The sequence below is a fragment of the Scleropages formosus genome, chromosome 18, assembly GCF_900964775.1.
Source record: "Scleropages formosus chromosome 18, fSclFor1.1, whole genome shotgun sequence".
In the NCBI taxonomy this organism is placed as follows: domain Eukaryota; kingdom Metazoa; phylum Chordata; class Actinopteri; order Osteoglossiformes; family Osteoglossidae; genus Scleropages; species Scleropages formosus.
In genome coordinates, this window is record NC_041823.1 from 10294374 (window position 1) to 10315088 (window position 20715).

A 20715-nucleotide genomic window follows, 5' to 3' on the forward strand; every position below is an offset into this window, starting at 1 on the left:
GATCTTTCCATTCAATACTGATTTTATACTTTCTGTACTATAAGGTAAATAGAGTTCAGAGCGCAAAGTACTGCAGTAAGCTTTGTAAATTTCACTTAGATATTGGAATGATGTAAATGTTGGAATGATAAAAATAGAGCGCGATAATTCAGACTTCATAATAGAATCAAGGTGAGTAAGGTTTTAATTAATAAAAAACTCACCTATATAAAATTCTGAAAGTATAAAAATCATAATTACTTTAAAAAAAATGGTTTAGACCAACAGCTACAACAGACTAATGATGCATTTCCTCTTTTGTGAAGTGTTGTTATAACACATGCTCAAATAACCATGTACCCTACATTTTGTCCAACTGCCAGGGTTAGTGGGAACACATTTAAACTTTTAAAGGGAAAAATCCCTAAAACCTTTACCAGCCAGGCCTCACACACCACTACCTCACACTAAAGTAATTCATCCGCAATATGCCAATTTTCCACCACTTGGAGTAGCAGTAGCTTTGACTCCAACACGTTTCAGTGTTTTGCACCATTACTGATAACAAATAAGTTTAACTGCTGTGAAACCAGAGCCCGAAGGGAATCTTCAGGCACAGTTTTCAGTACCCAGGAGGCCATTTTTAGATTGTCAAACACCTGTGGGAGCGCGACAATCAGGGCAGGCCTATCGAGGCAGCATCTCTTCCAGGTCTGCAACAACGTAGGCCACAGTGGCCCAAACAGCAGCACACAGGTTCATCTCCACAGGATCCTGGACGCTCATGGTGTCTCCATTGGAGTGATGGAACCAGAAGTATTTCTTGTCCTCAGTGTGCAGGCTGGCTCCTAGATAAACATCACATGCACAGACACACACGTGTGCATTACAGATGTGTGGTTTTGATTACACAGAACTACAGAGAGCTCTGCCTCATCCCCACGGCTTCCCAGATAGCCTGTGTACCACTGTAATCCTGCGGTGGACATGTGGTTATTGATAACGGACAGCTAACTATGGAGAACACATTTTTCAGATACTGGCATTTTTGTATTTTACTGTTCAAAGCCAAAGCTGTTAAACTGGTCACCCTTAGATCTTTGCTTTCAGCAGTAAAGCTTCTGCATCCATCAGGAAACAGCCACCTTTAGCTTTACAATTGTTTTTCTTGTCCGATAACAGCAGATGCATCTCTGACTTTGACGTCTCGCAGCATTAAAAGGTAATATTGTGGAAATAGATGTGTGAGATGTATCGTCCCCAGCTTTTCCTCTTGCAAATTACAGAGGGTCTATTTCCCAGCTCTGTCAATGTTAAAAGACCTGAAATGACCAGTGGCATAAAAGAAAACTGAATTTATGGTGCACTTGCGCCACCTATTGTTACAAACGCATCACTCCAATGTCTTCAATCATTCCATTTCAATCAGCAGAAACATGTTTGTGACTAGTACAGAAAAGAGTGGATTTTAGAACATAAACTAGTGGTAGCAGAAAACTGAGACTGAAAGTAGCCTGCATTCAGAAAGATTAACAAGTGAGACTTTTCATCTAAAAGAAAAACCTTATATACTTTCAATAGCTACAGTACAAGTAAACCTGGACAATACCTGTAGATGACAAATTGGACAGAAGATTGAAAGCAAACTGACACACACACAAGTGTCCTACATCTCTGGGAACTGCTGTAGAAGAGTTGGGGAAACACAGAATCTCATTTCATCAACTAACTTGTTAACCAAAAAACTAGTTTCCCTGAAGCAGACTCACTTTTCACTAGTACCGTATATACTTGTACTGTACATTAAAGTATGTACTGCAGGAAAGTATGTAATATGCATGTACAAAGCAGGACACATCTCTCACGGACAGTACCACTTAGCCATGTGGTGCACCTTGCAGGAGGGCAATCCTCCCACCCCTCCCCAAATTCCAGTTTAAGATGCAGAAGAAGTGTACCTTCATGAGTTGGAAGCACCTTACCTGGCACCCCTGCCTCCATCCACGGGTTGATGTCAGTACCCTCGCCATGCTCCTCCAGTGCTGTGGCGTTGATAGGCTGCAGCAGTTTCATTACCTCCCTCATAATGGTGCGAGCCTGCTGACTTCCTGAGAACTGGATACCCAGAGGCCTGAAGGTGCCCATGTCCGACTCCATCACCAGGTCAAATTTGGAGATGTTCACCTGGGCAAGGATCATGCAGGAAATGTAAGCAGCAATAAACTTTTTAAACAAGACAAGACCCACACGGCAGCAGGATAGACCACTACTCTTTGGTCAGATATTTAAAAATCTAGACATGCCTTGTATATTTTATAAAACTAGTATTTTTAGGTTCTGAAAAGATGCTGTTAGATACTATAGCTTCAAATCTGACTCAGTAAACAACAGTATAAAATCCCCCCCCCCCCCCGAACACACAGTGAAGCTGCTTGTCCTGAGCGGGGTTGTGGCAAGCCAGAGCCTACCCCGGCAACACAGGGCGCAAGGCTGGAGGGGGAGGGGACACACCCAGGAAGGGATGCCAGTCCGTCACAAGGCACCCCAAGCAGGACGCAAACCCCAGACCCGCCAGAGAGCAGGCACAGGCCAAACCCACTGCACCACCACATACCCCTCTCAGCATAATATCCCATTCTGAAAATACAGGTATCCCCGTTATACAGGACTAATTCGTTCCCAAAAACAGTGTGTATACCAAGTGTCTGTAAGTCAGGAGGTCCTTTCCCATTATTATAAATGGGGGGAAAATGATGCATTCCTGGACTTCACGTGTCCAAATATTTTCATAAACAACTTTAAAAGAAGTCCATACTAAACAAAGACAGTGCGTCACAAAAGAAAAGAATGGCAAAAAACCCCTTCAACAGTTTTACATGACTGTGTTAACACTCCTTCACTTGGAATCTGGAAAAACATCTTGCTGTGAGAAACTATGGTTAAAACAGAGTAACCTAGATGCCTCCAAATCAGGCTTTGGCCCTCAGTGAGAAGAGGCTAGTGTTTAAATTGCTTTAAGAATGTACAGTAGCCTTGTGTCTTGCAGTGCACAGTAAATATGTCATCGCTGATCGAAAGCACGAGTCCTCAATCCCATCGCCCCAGGGTCCAGGCTGCCTGCTGCACCATTGTGCTGCTGGATTGAAAACTCCTGCTTCCAATCACCCTCTTTGAATGTGGATATAATTAGACTGAATTCTAAAGAAATGTCAAAACGATTTAACCAGCATTTGTCGGTTTTGTCATTTTACCCCATTATATCAAATCATTTATTCCATTCTGTGGAATAAGATTTGCCAAAAACCATCTCTGTTGAAATTTAGGGCATGAAGGAAAATGAAACATTATGACTTAAATTTTTGTAATCCAAAAGAACAGATAAAATATATTTTATCCAATTAAATTCTCTTTAATTCAATTTATTGCCCTCAGTTTTTATATAGGTTATCAAGACACAGAAAGACACACCAAAAGACCAACAAGACTTCACCCTGGAAGGACATAATAAGCCACAAGGATCCCGTGAGCCCAGTACAAGACCGCAAACCAAGCCGACCTTGTGACGCTGGAAGTACTGGGCGGCTCCGACTCCTCCCTGCTCCTCGGAGGTCCACAGAACAGCGCGAAGCGTCCTCCTCGGACGCAGGCCTGGGGAGCGAGAGACCAACAGCGCGGTCACCAAAAACCAATACAGTTTATACGTCCACAACCTCACGTTCCTATTACAGCATGAAGACATCAAGCCCCTTAGTCTGACATAGTCATGTAAACTATCAGAGCTCAGTTCTATACAACTACTTGTTTTATGCACTCTGGCAAAAATGGTGCAGTTGGATAAACCAACAGTGCCTTCACAATCACATGTCTGCACCCATAACTCTTCCTCAGTGGTCACTTTTGTTTATACCAAACTGTACAACATGTCACTTTGAAGACAAGTGTCTGCTAAAGGAATGAATGTAACATTTTATGCATTTATTAGTGAGACATTTGCAATTCCTTGCATTTTCTTCATTCATTCACTGAGATACTGGTAAATCAAAATAAACAAAATACAAGGAACACTTGTTCATATACACAGCAATTAATTTTAGCATTATTTTCTTTTAAAAATTACATTTTGCAGAAGGCAATGTGTTTACTCAGCAAGCCAATAGATGGCAGTGAAATACACCTAGACAGAAAATGAAAGTCCACCAGGTCAAATGAAAATGAAAGTCACTTGAACAGTGTTTACAGTTGGTATCTGGTGTTTAGAAGTGCTGGCGATTCTAATCTCGCCTGCAAGAAGAGGGCTAATACTACCATAAAGACAGGAAATAAGTATTAAAGCATTATCATTTTATTTATTTTTTTTACATGTACTCACCTTGTATAATCATGAAAAATAAGGAATATAATTCAAGGATCATTTAGAGAGATTACAGTATTTTGGGGGATACAGCAAAGGCTTGAATAGAATGTTAATGAAACAATGAGTTTAACAGCTGCATTCATGTCTTCATGAAAAATGGTTTAAACTGATTAGGTTCATCGTACCGTGGGGGGGGGAAGGAATTTTATTACATTTGAATGACTCCACTTATCTTTTTGAACAGAGGTCCAGATATCCACATTAGTAATGGTAGTTCTAAGGAGAAGCCGTAAGAAAAGTGTAATAGAAAAACAAATTTTCATGATTTGAGCCCTTAATCTGTCCACTTTCTTACGGCAATTAATTATTTTTTTCTTCCTCTGTCTCCCACATAAAGCACCCAGGCCAAATGAGGAGTAGTGAACACAGACACACTCCTGTTCCAATGTGAATCATCCTCCTGTCTACATCCTGCAAGGGCCATTGTGCACTCACACAAGCTCGGAGAAGAGTGCTGTTCACTCATCTCACACACCTAAGAAGGGCACAGTGAGGACTCGACTTGAACCTGCACCTCTTCTGTAAGGTGCAGGGCAATATATATACTACACTTATACACTTTAGGTTGTCTTTTCCAGTAATGACTACAGACCTCTGACAGAGTACTTTACTTCTCCACCTTTAACTCAAATATAATTTAACACAACACTTCCTTTCTATTTTATTTTGCTTCCCTGTTAGTGACAGTTAGTGTATCATCTTGCTCTGCAAACCAAAGACACACAATTCATTTGTACTTCCTGTGAAAAGCCCTTTGACCTTTTGGCATAACTGCTTTCATTCTTTTGCTTGAATTCCAGCAGTGGAAGGGTCCATAAGACCATTCATACTGGATGCTGATGACACTAGAGTGGGGTGGGTCAGGCCTGTCAGTCACTCACCCAGGTCCCTGAGTAAAGAGAGGGCCTCCCAGGAGATGACGGCACCTCCACCATCATCCATGGCTCCCTGACCCACATCCCAGCTGTCCAGGTGTCCACTGATCAGCACCACCTAAGTGCAAAGCACACAGATCAAAGACAGCACTTCTCTCCTTTATGTAGTATCAATATTAATGTTAAACAAGATTCACATGCAGCTGGTAGTGTTTTGGTTAGAGCTACTGCCTTTGAATCCAAAGGTTGTAGGTTTAATTCCCACCTCCGGCTGTAGTACCCTTGAGCAGGGTACTTACCTCAAATTGCTACAGTAAAATTACCCAGCTGTATAAATGGGTACATAACTGCAAGTAGATTAACACTGTAATTTGCTTTGGAGACAAGCATCAGCTAAATGAATAAATGGAATGCACCATGCTTTGACACTTGAAAAGAGGGTTGGGGAAAACAGTGCCTGAAAAAAACCCCACGGAAGACAATTACAAAGTACTGTTGAAATATTTCAACCAGCGACCGATGAGTTAATTTATGTATTGTAAAATAAGGGCACGGTCAGCTCAAATGTTTCAAATTGCTTTTCAGTATTTAGCAAACAGCCAAATGGACCAAACTGGTGCAGAATTAGCAACCTGAATCTGTGCAACAAGAACCCCAGCCACACTGTATAAATTATAGACAATTTTTGAGAATAATATCAGATATGCCCTCAAAACATATGGGGAATTAAAACAGCTAACTATAGTACCCACCATCAGCAAAACAGTAAGCTGTGCAAACACACAGCTCGGGACAGTAACACAAGTGTGACTCTCAAGAGAATGATGCTATGTTGCAAGATCAGTGAATCACACTGTCAGAACTAACCTCTGCTCTCGTACCCCTGATACTTCCTCTGAACATGAATTGACAGAACTATCTGTATAAAGGGGCAAAACTGTCAGTTGCTTTGGCTAAGAGCATTTTTGAAGCAACAAAAGAATAACAAATACAAATCACTAAGTTGCTTAACATTTCAAGATGCTTTGCAGAAAAGCATCTGAATAATGAATTAATGCAAATAGGGTGGCTCGGCCACAGATGTGGTAGGAAAGATGTGAATTCCTTTTCTGACTTATTCTATCTCCAATGGGGGGGAAAGAGAGCAATAGAGGAACATCAAAATACGTCGTCGATTCGCAAATAGGAAATGCAAAGAGGAACGGACTTAAAATGGAATTGGAAAGGATTGACATGTTCCCTCCAAAGACAGAGTCATCCTGCAGATGAACAAAGAGGTAATTTCCAAGCCATTCAACTTTTCACTTCTGCTTTGAAACAGCATGAATTCTGTTATGCTGACAGAGGCTCTAGCTATTACCTTCATAAGGTATATTAGCATCCCATGATTTTAATGGTCTTCAAAATAACAGTGTAAAAATAGCATTCAAATATCAGTTTTGCATCCCCTTTCATTAAAAAAGACCACACTAATTCAGTCCCATGGTTTACAGAGTACAGGAAAATACAAGACGACATTTCCATTTAAGGGCAGCCTTTGCCAATATCATAATTCTGGTAAAAATTCACCACTTAAGTTAAAACAGCCCCTGTCTAACCATCATAAAAACAAAATCCTGACAAATTTGTTTGTCTTTTGAAGCTCAGCATATGCCCACTTTCATCAACATATTGCATTGTTAAAAATGTGCAATACATTCGTTACTACTGAGGCTATTTAAAATAAATAAAATTAAATAAGAAACTTTGGCATATTAAGATCAGCCGCCTTGACAAGCCATAACCGTCAAAATAAAAGAATACAATATCTCCCCCCGTTAAACATATGAATATGTGGAGAAGGCTGCCTTTCCAAGCTGAAACACAAAGAGGAAAAAAAAAAAAACCTGACCAGGAAGAAGTTGAAAAAAGCCATTTCAAACACAATCATACTTTTGTATGAGATAAACACACACACACACACACACACACACACACACACACACACACACACACACACACACACACACACACACACACACCTTCTGTACCACTTGTCCCATTCGGGGTCACAGGGAGCCAGAGCCTAACCTGGCAACACAGCGCATAAGGCCGGAAGGGGAGGGGACACACCCAGGACAGGACGCCAGTCTGTCGCAAGGCACCCCAAGCGGGACTCGAACCCCAGACCCACCGGAGAGCGGGACCCGGCCCAACCCACTGCGCCCCCCACATGAAATAAACATTCGCAACCATATGTATCCTATGGGCCCGATTCATCTAACCTGGTGGTTACAGAATATTCTCTTGCAGGACTTAAGGGGAACATCTGTGGCATGTTTCTAAAATCAACTATGAAGTTCACATAGAACTTATTTATGTTAGAGAATGCCGTTTACTCCGCAAGTTACATTATTTGACAGGAGATCCTATATTTGGATACAGGATGCAGCAAAAGTTTGGCATTTCAAACTTGAGGAGGCCTGACATGTTTTTCAGGGAGAAAGAGATGCACCTGTTCATAACCTCAGCATGAAGTCCTTCCCACTAGCTCTATACCCATGAGACTTCAGGGCAAGACATAATGCAGATGGTTCAAAGTAGGTACTCTGCGCTCTCACTCAGAGATGTCATAGGGGAACTGTGCAGAACTAATGCCAGGAAATTTGGTTCTCAGCCCATTCGGTTTAAATCATTTCATAGGTGCTCCTTGTCCTGCCCCATTGGCTTCCAGCTGCTCCCTGTATCGAGTTCATGACTCTGGTCACGACTTAAAAGACGGTCAAAGGATCTGTGCCCAGATACTCATCTGATCACTCCATACAGCCCAGTCTGAACCCTGCGTTCCTCCACCTCTGGTTATCTGCTTGTCTCTCAGTATTTGTCCAAAACTGAAAGCCTCTTGATTTTAAGCTTAGGCTGTGACATTTGAACAAAGTCTCCCTCAGAACTGCTGAATCTGTCCAAGAATTCAAAAAGCATCTGAAAACTCATCCTTTTCAAACCCATTTCTCTTATCTCCTAAAAGCTCCATAAATTAATCAGAACAGGTGGGGTTGGACTATGTATGTATTTGCATAATAATTTACAAAAAAAAGTTAAATAATTATAAATTAACATTGTCAAGGAAAAACAAATCCTCAATTACATGAAATCACAGTGGTTTATGACTGCACTGAGGGAGAACCTTTGCTGAGCACAGAATTCGCACAACAGAGGTTAGTGTGTGAGCGCGTGCGCCTGTTTATTTTCATTCATAGCAAAGATCTGTTACATATTATGAAGAAATCACAGCAGCTGAATAAATGAGCTCGAAGCACAAATGTGCAGATGCAGATCTTTGAGAAGAGCTTGAACAGAGAAGTGAAAAAAAAATCAAACCAGGTAATAGCTTGCTGATTTTTTTAGTTTGTGAAGCGGAAAGCGAAGAAGTCCTTAATAAAATGTAATTAAATCTGATGTAATGACACTGACAAGGTTACAGATTAAAAGTAATCACTACCGTGTATTGTGTTTTCGAAATTTCCTGAGCACACAGAAGTCTCTTGGATACTGGGACATGCAGAAAGAAATTCCAGGAACTTTTTTGACTGTAATTTACCCCCCCCCCCACACACACACACATTCATTTTGAGAGTAATCTGTCCTTCATGCAAGTTATTTCTGGCACTGAAGAAAGTGATTTAAAACCAACACCATGTCTCTTTTGCTGTTAATTACATCTGGTACCATCTTATTAAGCTCCCTCGAATTTTCTCAGTTCTCTGTGATCGTATGGTGGAAAGTACTATGAATGACTGCTCCAAGACATCCCCCCCCAGAAAAAAAAAAAAAAGGCACAGCGCTCAGCTGTGCTCCTGATACCATGGGTACGTGAAGCACATGCCTTCTGGCACAGTGGACTCCACAGCATGTCAGAGACCTTTAGCCATCATTGGGTGACTCAGAGTCAGAAGACGAGATGGGTGAAGCCATCACTTTGACACTGGTCATAAGAAGAGCAGGCAAATTCCTTCGTCTGAATGCACTGAGGAACGTTAGACTCATCAAGAAGTGAGGCAACAGAGCGGGTGACTGCATGGGAGTTTACTAAACTGTGCCCTCAAACATACACAGCATGCTTTACGCATCTTGAGTGTGTGTCACTGAAAATAAACGAAATGGTGCCATTAACCATCATACGCTATATTTTACAACATGGTTGCCAATGAATCTTTAATAAACAGATTTGAAAGTCCCTATAGCTGCCCTGCGGAATTATTTCCATAGTTTATAAGGCCATCTTTTTTGTACAAAAGGGATGTCCGCGATATGGATTAATCGCAATAACAGAAAAGTAAGATATTTCCACCACAAAGTTTTCAGGGCAGTTCAGTATACAGCTCTTATCAAGAAGAATATTGGTAAAAAAATAGTAATCAAAGGGAGGGAACTGTTGTAGAACTGAGAAAAGCATTTCAACTGAAATGATACAGAATATATTCTACTGTACCCTGCCGTATGTCATATGCTTCCAGGATGGGCTCCAGACCACTGTAACCCTACATTAAAAATACACATACACACACATTTTCAGAACCGCTTGTCCCATACGGGGTCACGGGGAACCGGAGCCTACCCGGCAACACAGGGCGTCAGGCCGGAGGGGGAGGGGACACACCCAGGACGGGACGCCAGTCCGTCGCAAGGCACCCCAAGCGGGACTCGAACCCCAGACCCACTGAAGAGCAGGACTGTGGTCCAACCCACTGCGCCACCGCACCCCCTTAAAAATACGATTAATGAAAATGGGGTGGGGGAGGGGGGCTGCATGCTGATCAAATCAATTGTCTTTGGTAACTTTATGCATTTTGAACAGAAAACAAAATAGTAAATCCATTTGGGGTTAAGGCTTCAAGAGCTACTGTAGTTTTGGATGTTCACCTACATCTGAAGACGTGGCTCTGCATTGGTTCAGGATGGAGCAGGTACGGTGCCAGTGCATTAACAAACGCTCATGGTGCAAAGATGTGCAAGTTTCCATGTCATTATCGAGTTGCACGTTAACAGATGTGCTCACGGGATGGAAAGAATTACATGCTATGAAACTCGACTTCAGAACTATCCACCAGCAGCTGCTTTCCCCTCATAAAGATCACAGCACCATATGACCAGCAGCTAGGGATGAGTGCTGAAAGTAACAAGCCAATATCCACTTCCCTATATTGCTACATAGCAGTCCCCAAAAAGATCTAGAAAACATCCTTAAAATGTCAACACGGAGGTTCTGTGAATGAGGTGCTAAATGTTACCAAACATCTGCTACCCGGTGACCATGGAGCCTCTGACCATGGTAAAGGTGCTGGGGTGAATACAGTATAAAATTCAAGTTCTAACACTGACCTCAGCTGAAAATTTTAGAAGTAAGAAAAAAAATGAAAAAGGAAATTAGTGCTGAATCTATATATTTCTCTGCATGTCCCCAAACTGTCTCCCCAGTGATCCAGCTGCATGCTGGGATGAGCTCATCATGGTATGACACCTTGTATAACATGTATTTAGCAGGGAAACAAGGCCTCTTTCTTTCTACACATATACACCCTTGCCACTAAATAAACACAAGGACACAAGGGATTCTCGCAAGCGGTTATAAACCACATAGCTCTGCGCTCCACATTGTTCATCCTAACAGCTGTGGGTATGTTGGCTGCGCCTATGGACAGGAAGAGTGAAATTACTCCAAGATAATTAAACAGGATTTACATTTATCTTGAAATAAACTAGGTTTAGCATAAAGCAGCCAAAGAATTCTCCTCCAAAGTATTCCTGTTTCTGACCTCACACACACAGATTTCAAATTAAATATCAGGGATTGAAACTGTTGTGTGCTCAGCACTTTGAGTGGTGTGGTGGGTTCAGTTCCTGCTCAGTCTGTGTGGACTTTGCATGTTCTCCCCGTGTCCGTGTGGGTTTCCATCAGGGGCTCTGGTTTCCTCCCACAGTCCAAAGACATGCTGTTCAGGTTTCCTCCATAGTGTGTGAGTGACAGAGCAAGCATTATTCTGATGCTTTTCAGCCTCGTAATTTATTACATATTTCACTTGAGCTCAGAATCAAGCAGTCAGCTGAAAACGTGACATTCGTTGATGAAGATTAAACTCGCTGAAGGGAAATGCCGTGCGAACCAGCCCCGCCAAACGTGGGAAAGCCCTCGGTAAAGACTGGATGTGCAGAGGAACTTGTGCCCAGCGTGCATTGTGATGCAACTCAACCCTGTGGAGAGCAAGGCAGTAATATCCTGGTGCTTTCAGTGCACTCGCTGACCTGGCTGTTCAGATCATCCTCATGCTGCCATCCACCCCCTCCATATAGCTGAAGCTCCTCAGCCCCAAAAAAAAAAAAATCAATCCATTTCAACCCAACATGGAATGAAAAATGAGAAAATACACTAATTCCTGGAAGATGAGATATGGCCGCTCTATAGACACTGAGGAATGTCACTATCGAGGTACCGGCTACATCATCACCTTTCATTTACTTTCTCAGATTAACAGATTTGTTACTGTTTTCCCTTCACATATACAGTATATCAGCTTCAACACGTAGTTCTAAGCTCTTTCAGAGTGTGTGGGGGGGAATTATGAAGTCTCTTCAAGTAAATGAGAAGACAAGAAAAAGGAGAGGTTCCAAAAGTCCCCCTGCTATCTTATCTACACTAGCTAAAGACCGATGGCATTCGCTACACACTCTGCGGTGTCCTAACAGCAAGCCTGAAAGTCTAAAGATGACTAGTGACTAAAAAAAGCAACCCAGAAGAGTAAAAAAAAAAAAATTAATCTGCATAGATTTGAGATGTCCACTTCAAGCGATAACCACAACAGGAATTATACGAGGACGGCTTGATGTTCGGTAACCGTAGCGATACTTTCGTACAAGTAACTAAAGAAACCAAAACGAGCTAAGAAAAGTTCCAGGGCGTAAGCGACATTTACATCTACTACTTTAGGAGAATTCTCTCAAAGCACTTTACAACTTCTTAACGGAAAGAAAAAAATAGCAGGTCCATAAACAGAACCATGGGGAACTTTGCATTTTATTTCATTCGCTATACACATGCGTGAGAACTGTGCAGTGAGTACGTGTCACAGCCAACTGACCAAAAATAATACCAAAAACAGGACTACAACATATTTTAGAATTTAGAAGCTGGGGGGGGGGGGGGGGGGGGGGGAATGTAGCAACTCACAGCTTGTCAAAAAAAAAAGCCAAATGCAGGTTCTAGAATATCCACTGCAGTTATAAAAATAGACTAGAATTTGGAGCTAAATAAGGCAGTTCAAGGGTTTTTAAGAGAAACAAATAAGAGGTAAAGGTTAGAAATTCTGCGGTTTGACACATCAAGCGCCATTTTTTAAGAAGGTATAATGATCGGCAACTTGTTTGAATGCGGAAGGTGGGAAAGACCGCGGTACGGGACGCTTTAATGAGACGGGAAATAAAAGCAATGAGACGAGGAGATCGGCAAGAGCTGAAAATTCTGCGAATCCGGAAAAAGCTGCAAGGGTTTACTGGCGCTGGAAAACGGAGAACATACGAAGGAGAGCGAAAGTAGGATGAACTCGTGAAAGCGAGAAAGTACGAGTGAGTCAATGATTCCGGTAACTTGCGGGAGAAAGAAAAACTTGCAAGAGAGACCACTAAAATGAATACATTTGCTGTGGCAAAAAGAGGCCAAGTGAGACTGAAAAAGTGCAAGACAGACCTGGAGGACTGAGGAAACACTCACCTCTTCCACGTGAGCGGAAGAGTAGTATACGGGGCGGCACAGCGAGTAGCGCTGCCGTCTCATAGCGCCTGGGTGGCGCGAGAGGACGTGGGTTTGAACCCCTCTCGGTCCGTGTGGAGTTTGCATGTTCTCCCCGTGTCTGTGCGGGTCTTCTCCTGGCGCTCTGGTTTCCTCCCACAGTCCAAAGACATGCTGTTCAGGTTCCCCCATAGTGTGTGAGTGACAGAGAGAGAGAGTGTGTTCCACTGATGTATGGATGAGTGACCCAGTGTAAGTAGTGTATCTAGCAGTGTAAGTCACCGTGGTGAATAAGGTGTGTGGGCTGATAACGCTACATAGAGTTCATTAGAAGTTGCTTTGGAGAAGAGCGTCTGCTAAATGAAGTAATGTAAAACAGGGTATGGACCGCTGGGAAATGTAGCTCCCACACACTCAGTCTCCATCACACTGCTCCTACCTGCTCTGGGTGTTCTCTCCCAGTGATCTCCGCCACAGTGTTGAAGGAGTTGGTGTCCGGGAGGTTCCTGGCCCCCACGAAGAGGCGGATGACAATCTTTTCGCCACGCCGTGCCATCCTGGCCATCATCTCGGCATCCTCCACCGTCACGCATGCAGTAGGAATTTTGGGCACACCGTCCTGGTAGTCCTGCCACCCTGTGTGAGGGCTGTGGAACCAGAACATTGGGAAGGAAGCATCACCAGCTTAGGTGCAGTACAAGGTGTGAAAATCAAGTCACCAAATGAAAACAAAACAAAAATAAACAAAAATGCTAAACTGAAACAGTAAACCAAGAACGAAACTGCACAACGATTTACAATTAAATCTAACATCAGAATTAAACTAACACATACAATAAATAATTTAGCATGGAAGACTAATTTGTTCAGCTAAAAACTTCAAAAGCTGTTTGTTTAGGCAAACACAAAACTCTTCTGTTTTAGTCTGCACTGCAGGAAATTCTATAAATGCAAAAAAAAATAAAAAATCCTTCAAATATCCCTGCCTTTCCATGATATTTGTTGTAATGCAACATTTTTTATGAGCTCAACAGTCATGAAAACAAGTAATATGACAGATGCAACATGCAAACAGAGAAGAAACAAAAGCAGAGAACATCAGTGGGAGCACCTGTTTGTTGTCTCCTCATGCTCCTCACCTGTTGATGGAGAATGGGGTGATGGAGCGGATGAGGGAGGCGACCGCTCCTAGTTTAGCAGCTTCGGTGGCTCCGAAAGCCCGGTACTGGACTGTCTCTCCATAGCTGACGAAGGGCTGGTTGTACAGCACAATCTTGCCTTTGGCCTCAGCAGACCGCCTCTTCAGTTCCTCGAATGACTCCACCACCAGCACCTCCGCCTCCACGCCTGAAACGAGGAGGGGTACATCCACAAGTAAAATAAAAAAAAAAAGCCATGTGGGGAAACTGCCAAGTGGGGCGAGAAAATTTTTGAACCCTGCAGAATTTCCTCAGTACATCTGACTTGCAATGTGATCAGATCGCAGTATAAAAATAAAAAACAAAGACAATGTGATGAACACGAAATTATAGTTTCGTGGCCATCAGTTTACTTGACAGTAGTTGTATTGTTCGTAACTTTAAACGGTACAGTAATTTACAGGTCTTGGCACTTTTAGCATCTACCTCCTTTGGGAGTCCCAATGCTACTCCCCAGGCCGAGGATGGCCAGTGTGTGGTTGCGGGGCAGCACCATCTGCGCACTCTCCTCTCCTCGTACCCAGAATGGGACCTTCACTGGCTCCAGGTGGACATTCTCCAGCCCGTCCAGCCTCAGCACGCTGTATATGTACTTGATGGCCAGTTCCAGGTTCTGCGAGCCGCTCACCCGGTTCCCTACCGTATCAGTGAAAGCTGCCAGCTTCTCGTAGGAGCGGTTCTGGGCCTTGCCATAGACAGCGAGGTCGATTATTTTATTAGCTACATCAGTGTAACTCGCTACTTCCTTGGCAATGTCTCTGAAGGGTTTGCCACCATAGTTTTGGGTTCCACAGCAGATCGGTGGAAATCCAGCCATGACGAAGAGGAGCACTGGAAGCGAGACTATGCTCCTCCATGTGGATCCTCCACTCTCGGTCATCTACAGAACAAAGGTACTGGTTACATATGGTTATTCCTTAACAAATCCACAGCAAGGCACCTGATAATGTAACGGTTAGAGCTGCTGCCTTTGGAGCCAAAGATCACATGTTCAAGCCTCATCTCTGGCTTTAGTACTCTTGAGCAAAGTACTTATCCTAAACTACTCTAGTAAAATTACCCAGCTATAACAATAGGTAAACAGTGGTAAGAACCCTAGCACTGTAAGCTGCTTTGGAGAAAAGCATCAGCTAAGTGAGTACATGTAAAGCTACTTTATGTTTAAGAGGAAGGAAGGAATGAATGAAAGAGATATTCACACAGTCTCTGGTGCCCAATGGTAAACATACTAGGAGGACACCGAGGGTTTGAATCCTGGCCTGAACTGAAGCGGGTGTAATATTTCATCCGGGCGATAAATTCTTTGGATTATGATACGACATGAAAGACGAGAGCATTTTCATCAAAGCTCAACACACAGTGCTGTTTTTTTTTTTTTTTTTCTTTGGACTTAGTCCTTCAGCAAAGAAGTGCAGGTTCAGATCAGCTGACAGTCACACTGTTTAGATACAAGTGTTGCACCAGTTTGTCCACACAGGCAGGGCAATGCAAAAGGTGCTTTCACAAATTAATAACTGAGTATGACTAGTAGCAATGGTGCAAAACAGGGTACTTTTTTAGTGCTCCACAGCTGAAGGTAGTGCTGGATTGTTCATTGTAAGAGAACCAGCACAACACACTCACCCTTCACTCTCAAAGTCTCACTTAACTTCCAGATCACACAGGTTATATTATTATAATTTATACACATAAAACTTGAGGACCTATCGAAGCTTGAGGTTGCTGGTTCGAATCCCGTTCCAATGTGACACCTTACGCCGGTACGGCTAATTACCACAATAAGAAAAGAAAAAAAAAAACTATTTTAAAAAGTCCTGCCGTTTGAATAGGCCAAATACTCAATTTTTGTAGGAGTGTGTGTCTGTGAGTTAACAACAACGAATGACTAACTGTCACTGACACAGTGACAGCGGCTGCGCTAACTACTAATGGTGACAAAACCTATAGGAAGTTAAACAAACCAATCTGAAATCTGCACGAGATTTTTTTTTAACAAATGTCCAAGTACGAAAACACACCTTTGCGCCGCTCCAGTTGCCTCTTTCGGCCGCTTTCTCCTACTTCTGAGGCAGGACTTTATTAGCGAACATCGTTTTAAAAACTAGACTGTAAACTACGAGTATCGGAGTACGGCGGCTCGGCGGGGACATAAAGCGCGAAACTGCGCTCGTGCGCTATCGTTAATTTACCAGATTCTTTCACCGCCGTAACAACAAGGAACAGTTACTGTGTTCGAGTAATTCAACAGGATGCTGCACATGCACTGCGACAGCACGGTGAATCAAAGGAGTACATAAGGAGTAACGTCATATATGCCAAACTTTTACCTTGTTCAAGCCAAGGGTACCGGCATGATCAGCAGCACCAGTGAGTGGTGTTTGAACTGACAACCTTCAGTTACACACTTGGGGAAAAAAGACACATGTCCGAAATCACAATATAGACCCTGCTTCCCCTACTGCTTCACTTGTGCAGATGAGTTTGGTTCACTCGCAGGGGCAGCTGACAGCGTGGTGATTAGCAGTGGCAGTGCTGGCGTTGAACCTAAAGATTGCAGGTTCAAATCCCACCTCTAGCTCTGAAGTACCCTTGAACTGCTGTATAAATGGGAACCGAACGGCAAGTAGATTTGGCGAAAAGTGTCAGCTTAATGAATAAATGTCGATAATTTGTAACATCTTAAGAAGAACACCCAACATATATAAACAGGTACACTGAAAAAATGGAAAGTAGCTCTACTGAAAATACTAGAACAATACATTTACAATCAACTTAATACATTTGAGATGAGACCATAATTATATTGCATAAAGTCCAAGAGAAATTCAACAAAGTCACCAAAAAATGATATGATGATGCTGCAAATAAAATGTTCCAATCTATTTAGACTTCTAAGAGATGGTGTTCACTCAACATGATTTTTACTGCTTGTTCAATGTACTTAATTAAAATTAGTTAATGTAACACAATTCTTTTGCATTTTATCTCAACTTAATTTCATTGTGTACAATCCATCTACATTTACTTATTCCAGTTCTCTCGGGACTATGTGAATAATATTTGTTGGGTCAGTCAGTGTATTGCTGAAACTGAACCGAAAAAGGGAAGCTCTATAAAAATATATATATCTATGTATATAGTCTACTGTATTATATAGTTATAATTCATATAGTTTAACATTCTATCACTTTAAATATATATGAATGAGACATAATAATAGATAAAAATAATAATATTATGCAGATGACATAGGGACATATGTTTTTTCTGTCTTGTTTTCTGGAAAAAAGGAGAAAATCTGAAGCTTCTTTTCAAGATGATGAAAACAAGACAGAAAATGTTGGCTTCAGTATCATGTTCCGAGTCTCAACTGTTTGCATGTTTCCAGGTTTATCACACATTCACAGCTTCATTTCTATGGGGAAAAAAAACAGATGGACTTCTGTTGAAACTCTGCCCATGTAACGTATTTTAGCTTGTATTCAAGAAATATCAAGTTTGTTTATTCCTCACATATTTTTGTCTCTCCCTTCTGCGAGTTTTTTTTCTTCTGTTTGCGCGGAAGAAACTTCAAAGTGAGCGAGCGCGCGTGCATCGGACTATCGTGACTATCGCGCAACTGGCGCAACTATCACGATTGCTGTCGCAACTATCGCAATCGCCGTAACAGTTGCGCGACAGTCGCGACATTTGATCGCTATCGTGAAGGTCGCAGCAGTTGCGCGATAGTCACGACAGTTGTGTGATAGTCGCGACAGTCGATCGCTATCATGTCAGTCACGACATTTTGATCGTTATCGCGATAGTCACAACAGTTGCGCGATAGTCACCACAGTTGTGCGATAGTCACGACAGTCGATTGCTGTCGTGTTAGTCGCGACATTTGATCGCTATCGTGATAGTCGCGACAGTTGCGCGATAGTCGCGACAGTCAATCGCTATCGTATCAGTCGCGACATTTGATCGCTATCGTGATAGTTGCGACAGTTGCGCGATAGTCGCGACAAATGTGCGATAGTCCCGAAAGTCGATCGCTATCGTGTCAGTCGCGACAGTTGCGCGATAGTCGCAACAGTTGTGCGATAGTCGCGACAGTCGATCGCTATCGTGTTAGTTGCGACATTTGATCGCTATCGTGATAGTCGCGACAGTTGCGCGATAGTCACAACAGTTGCGTGATAGTCACCACAGTTGTGCGATAGTCACAACAGTCAATCACTATTGTGTCAGTCGTAACATTTGATCGCTATCGTGATAGTCACGACAGTCGATCGCTATCGTGTTAGTCGCGACATTTGATCGCTATCGTGACAGTTGCGACAGTTGTGTGACAGTCGCGACAGTTGCGTGATAGTCGCCACAGTTGTGCGATAGTCACAACAGTCAATCACTATTGTGTCAGTCGCAACATTTGATCGCTATCGTGATAGTCACGACAGTCGATCGCTATCGTGTTGCGACATTTGATCGCTATCGTGATAGTCGCGACAGTTGCGCGATAGTCACAACAGTTGCGTGATAGTCGCCACAGTTGTGCGATAGTCACAACAGTCAATCACTATTGTGTCAGTCGCAACATTTGATCGCTATCGTGATAGTCACGACAGTCGATCGCTGTCGTGTTAGTCGCGACATTTGATCGCTATCGTGATAGTCGCGACAGTTGCGTGATAGTCGTGACAGTCAATCGCTATCGTGTCAGTCGCGACATTTGACCGCTATCGTGATAGTCGCGACAGTTGCGCGATAGTTGCGACAGTCGATCGCTATCGTGTCAGTCACAGCATTTAATCGCTATTGTGATAGTCGCGACAGTTGCGCGATAGTCGCGACATTTGATCGCTATCGTGATAGTCGCGACAGTTGTGTGACAGTCGCGACAGTTGCGTGATAGTCGCCACAGTTGTGCGATAGTCACAACAGTCAATCACTATTGTGTCAGTCGCAACATTTGATCGCTATCGTGATAGTCACGACAGTCGATCGCTATCGTGTTGCGACATTTGATCGCTATCGTGATAGTCGCCACAGTTGTGCGATAGTCACAACAGTCAATCACTATTGTGTCAGTCGCAACATTTGATCGCTATCGTGATAGTCACGACAGTCGATCGCTGTCGTGTTAGTCGCGACATTTGATCGCTATCGTGATAGTCGCGACAGTTGCGCGATATTCGCGACAGTCGATCGCTATCGTGATAGTTGCGACAGTTGCGACAGTTGGCGATAGTCGCGACAGTCAATCGCTGTCGTGTTAGTCGCGACATTTGATCGCTATCGTGATAGTCGCGACAGTTGTGCGATAGTTGCGACAGTCGATCACTATCGTGTCAGTCGCAACATTTGATCGCTATCGTGATAGTCGCGACAGTTGCGTGATAGTCGCGACAGTCAATCGCTATCGTGTCAGTCGCGACATTTGACCGCTATCGTGATAGTCGCGACAGTTGCGCGATAGTTGCGACAGTCGATCGCTATCGTGTCAGTCACAACATTTAATCGCTATCGTGATAGTCACGACAGTTGCGCGATAGCCGCGACATTTGATCGCTATCGTGATAGTCGCGACAGTTGTGCGATAGTCGCGACAGTCGCTCACTATCGTGATAGTCACGACAGTCGATCGCTGTCGTGTTAGTCGCGACATTTGATCGCTATCGTGATAGTCGCGACAGTTGTGCGATAGTCGCGACAGTCGATCACTATCGTGATAGTCACGACAGTCGATCGCTGTCGTGTTAGTCGCGACATTTGATCGCTATCGTGATAGTCGCGACAGTTGCGCGATAGTTGCGACAGTCGATCACTATCGTGTCAGTCGCAACATTTGATCGCTATCGTGATAGTCGCGACAGTTGCGTGATAGTCGTGACAGTCAATCGCTATCGTGCCAGTCGCGACATTTGATCGCTATCGTGATAGTCGCGACAGTTGCGTGATAGTCGCGACAGTCAATCGCTATCGTGTCAGTCGCGACATTTGACCGCTATCGTGATAGTCGCGACAGTTGCGCGATAGTTGCGACAGTCGATCGCTATCGTGTCAGTCACAACATTTGATCGCTATTGTGATAGTCACGACAGTTGCGCGATAGTCGCGACATCTGATCGCTATCGTGATAGTCGCGACAGTTGTGCGATAGTCGCGACAGTCGATCGCTATCGTGATAGTCGCGACAGTCGATCGCTATCGTGTTAGTCGCGACATTTGATCGCTATCGTGATAGTTGTGAGAGTAGTCGTGGCCGGAGTGGCCTCTCACTATGTGCCGGTGTTCCGATGACTGTTTATGATACTAGTTCGTATGTAATTTGTGAAACACATATCCATAAAGATAATTCAGTGTGCTACTGAACAGCAACCTCGTTGGCCTTTGTTGTACTGTAAATATTGTCTTTTTAAATCTTGCACTTCAAATTTTTACATTTCCAGCTGTAAAAATACAAAAAATGGACAACATGCTCCATTCAAGACCACTCAGAGTTTA

The 20715-nt window shown here is 43.2% G+C and overlaps 1 protein-coding gene across 2 annotated transcripts; it reads right to left on the reverse strand.

Moving 5' to 3' along the window:
* Nucleotides 1–458: 458 nt before the first annotated feature.
* On the reverse strand, nt 459–16382 carry LOC108940681 (carboxypeptidase Q-like). Of its 2 annotated transcripts, XM_018762994.1 has the most exons (8): nt 16248–16382; nt 14656–15109; nt 14170–14377; nt 13470–13677; nt 5275–5386; nt 3536–3627; nt 1962–2163; nt 459–827 (listed from the first exon to the last, which is right to left on the reverse strand). In XM_018762994.1, exons 2-8 carry the CDS (start codon nt 15107–15109, stop codon nt 667–669), a joined length of 1437 nt encoding a protein of 478 aa, XP_018618510.1. In that variant the 5' UTR covers nt 16248–16382; the 3' UTR covers nt 459–666. The 2 variants fall into 2 exon arrangements, with proteins under 2 accessions (XP_018618510.1, XP_018618509.1); XM_018762993.2 differs by lacking the exon at nt 459–827 and having other exon boundaries at nt 1649–2163.
* Between the last annotated feature and the right edge of the window lie 4333 nt (nt 16383–20715).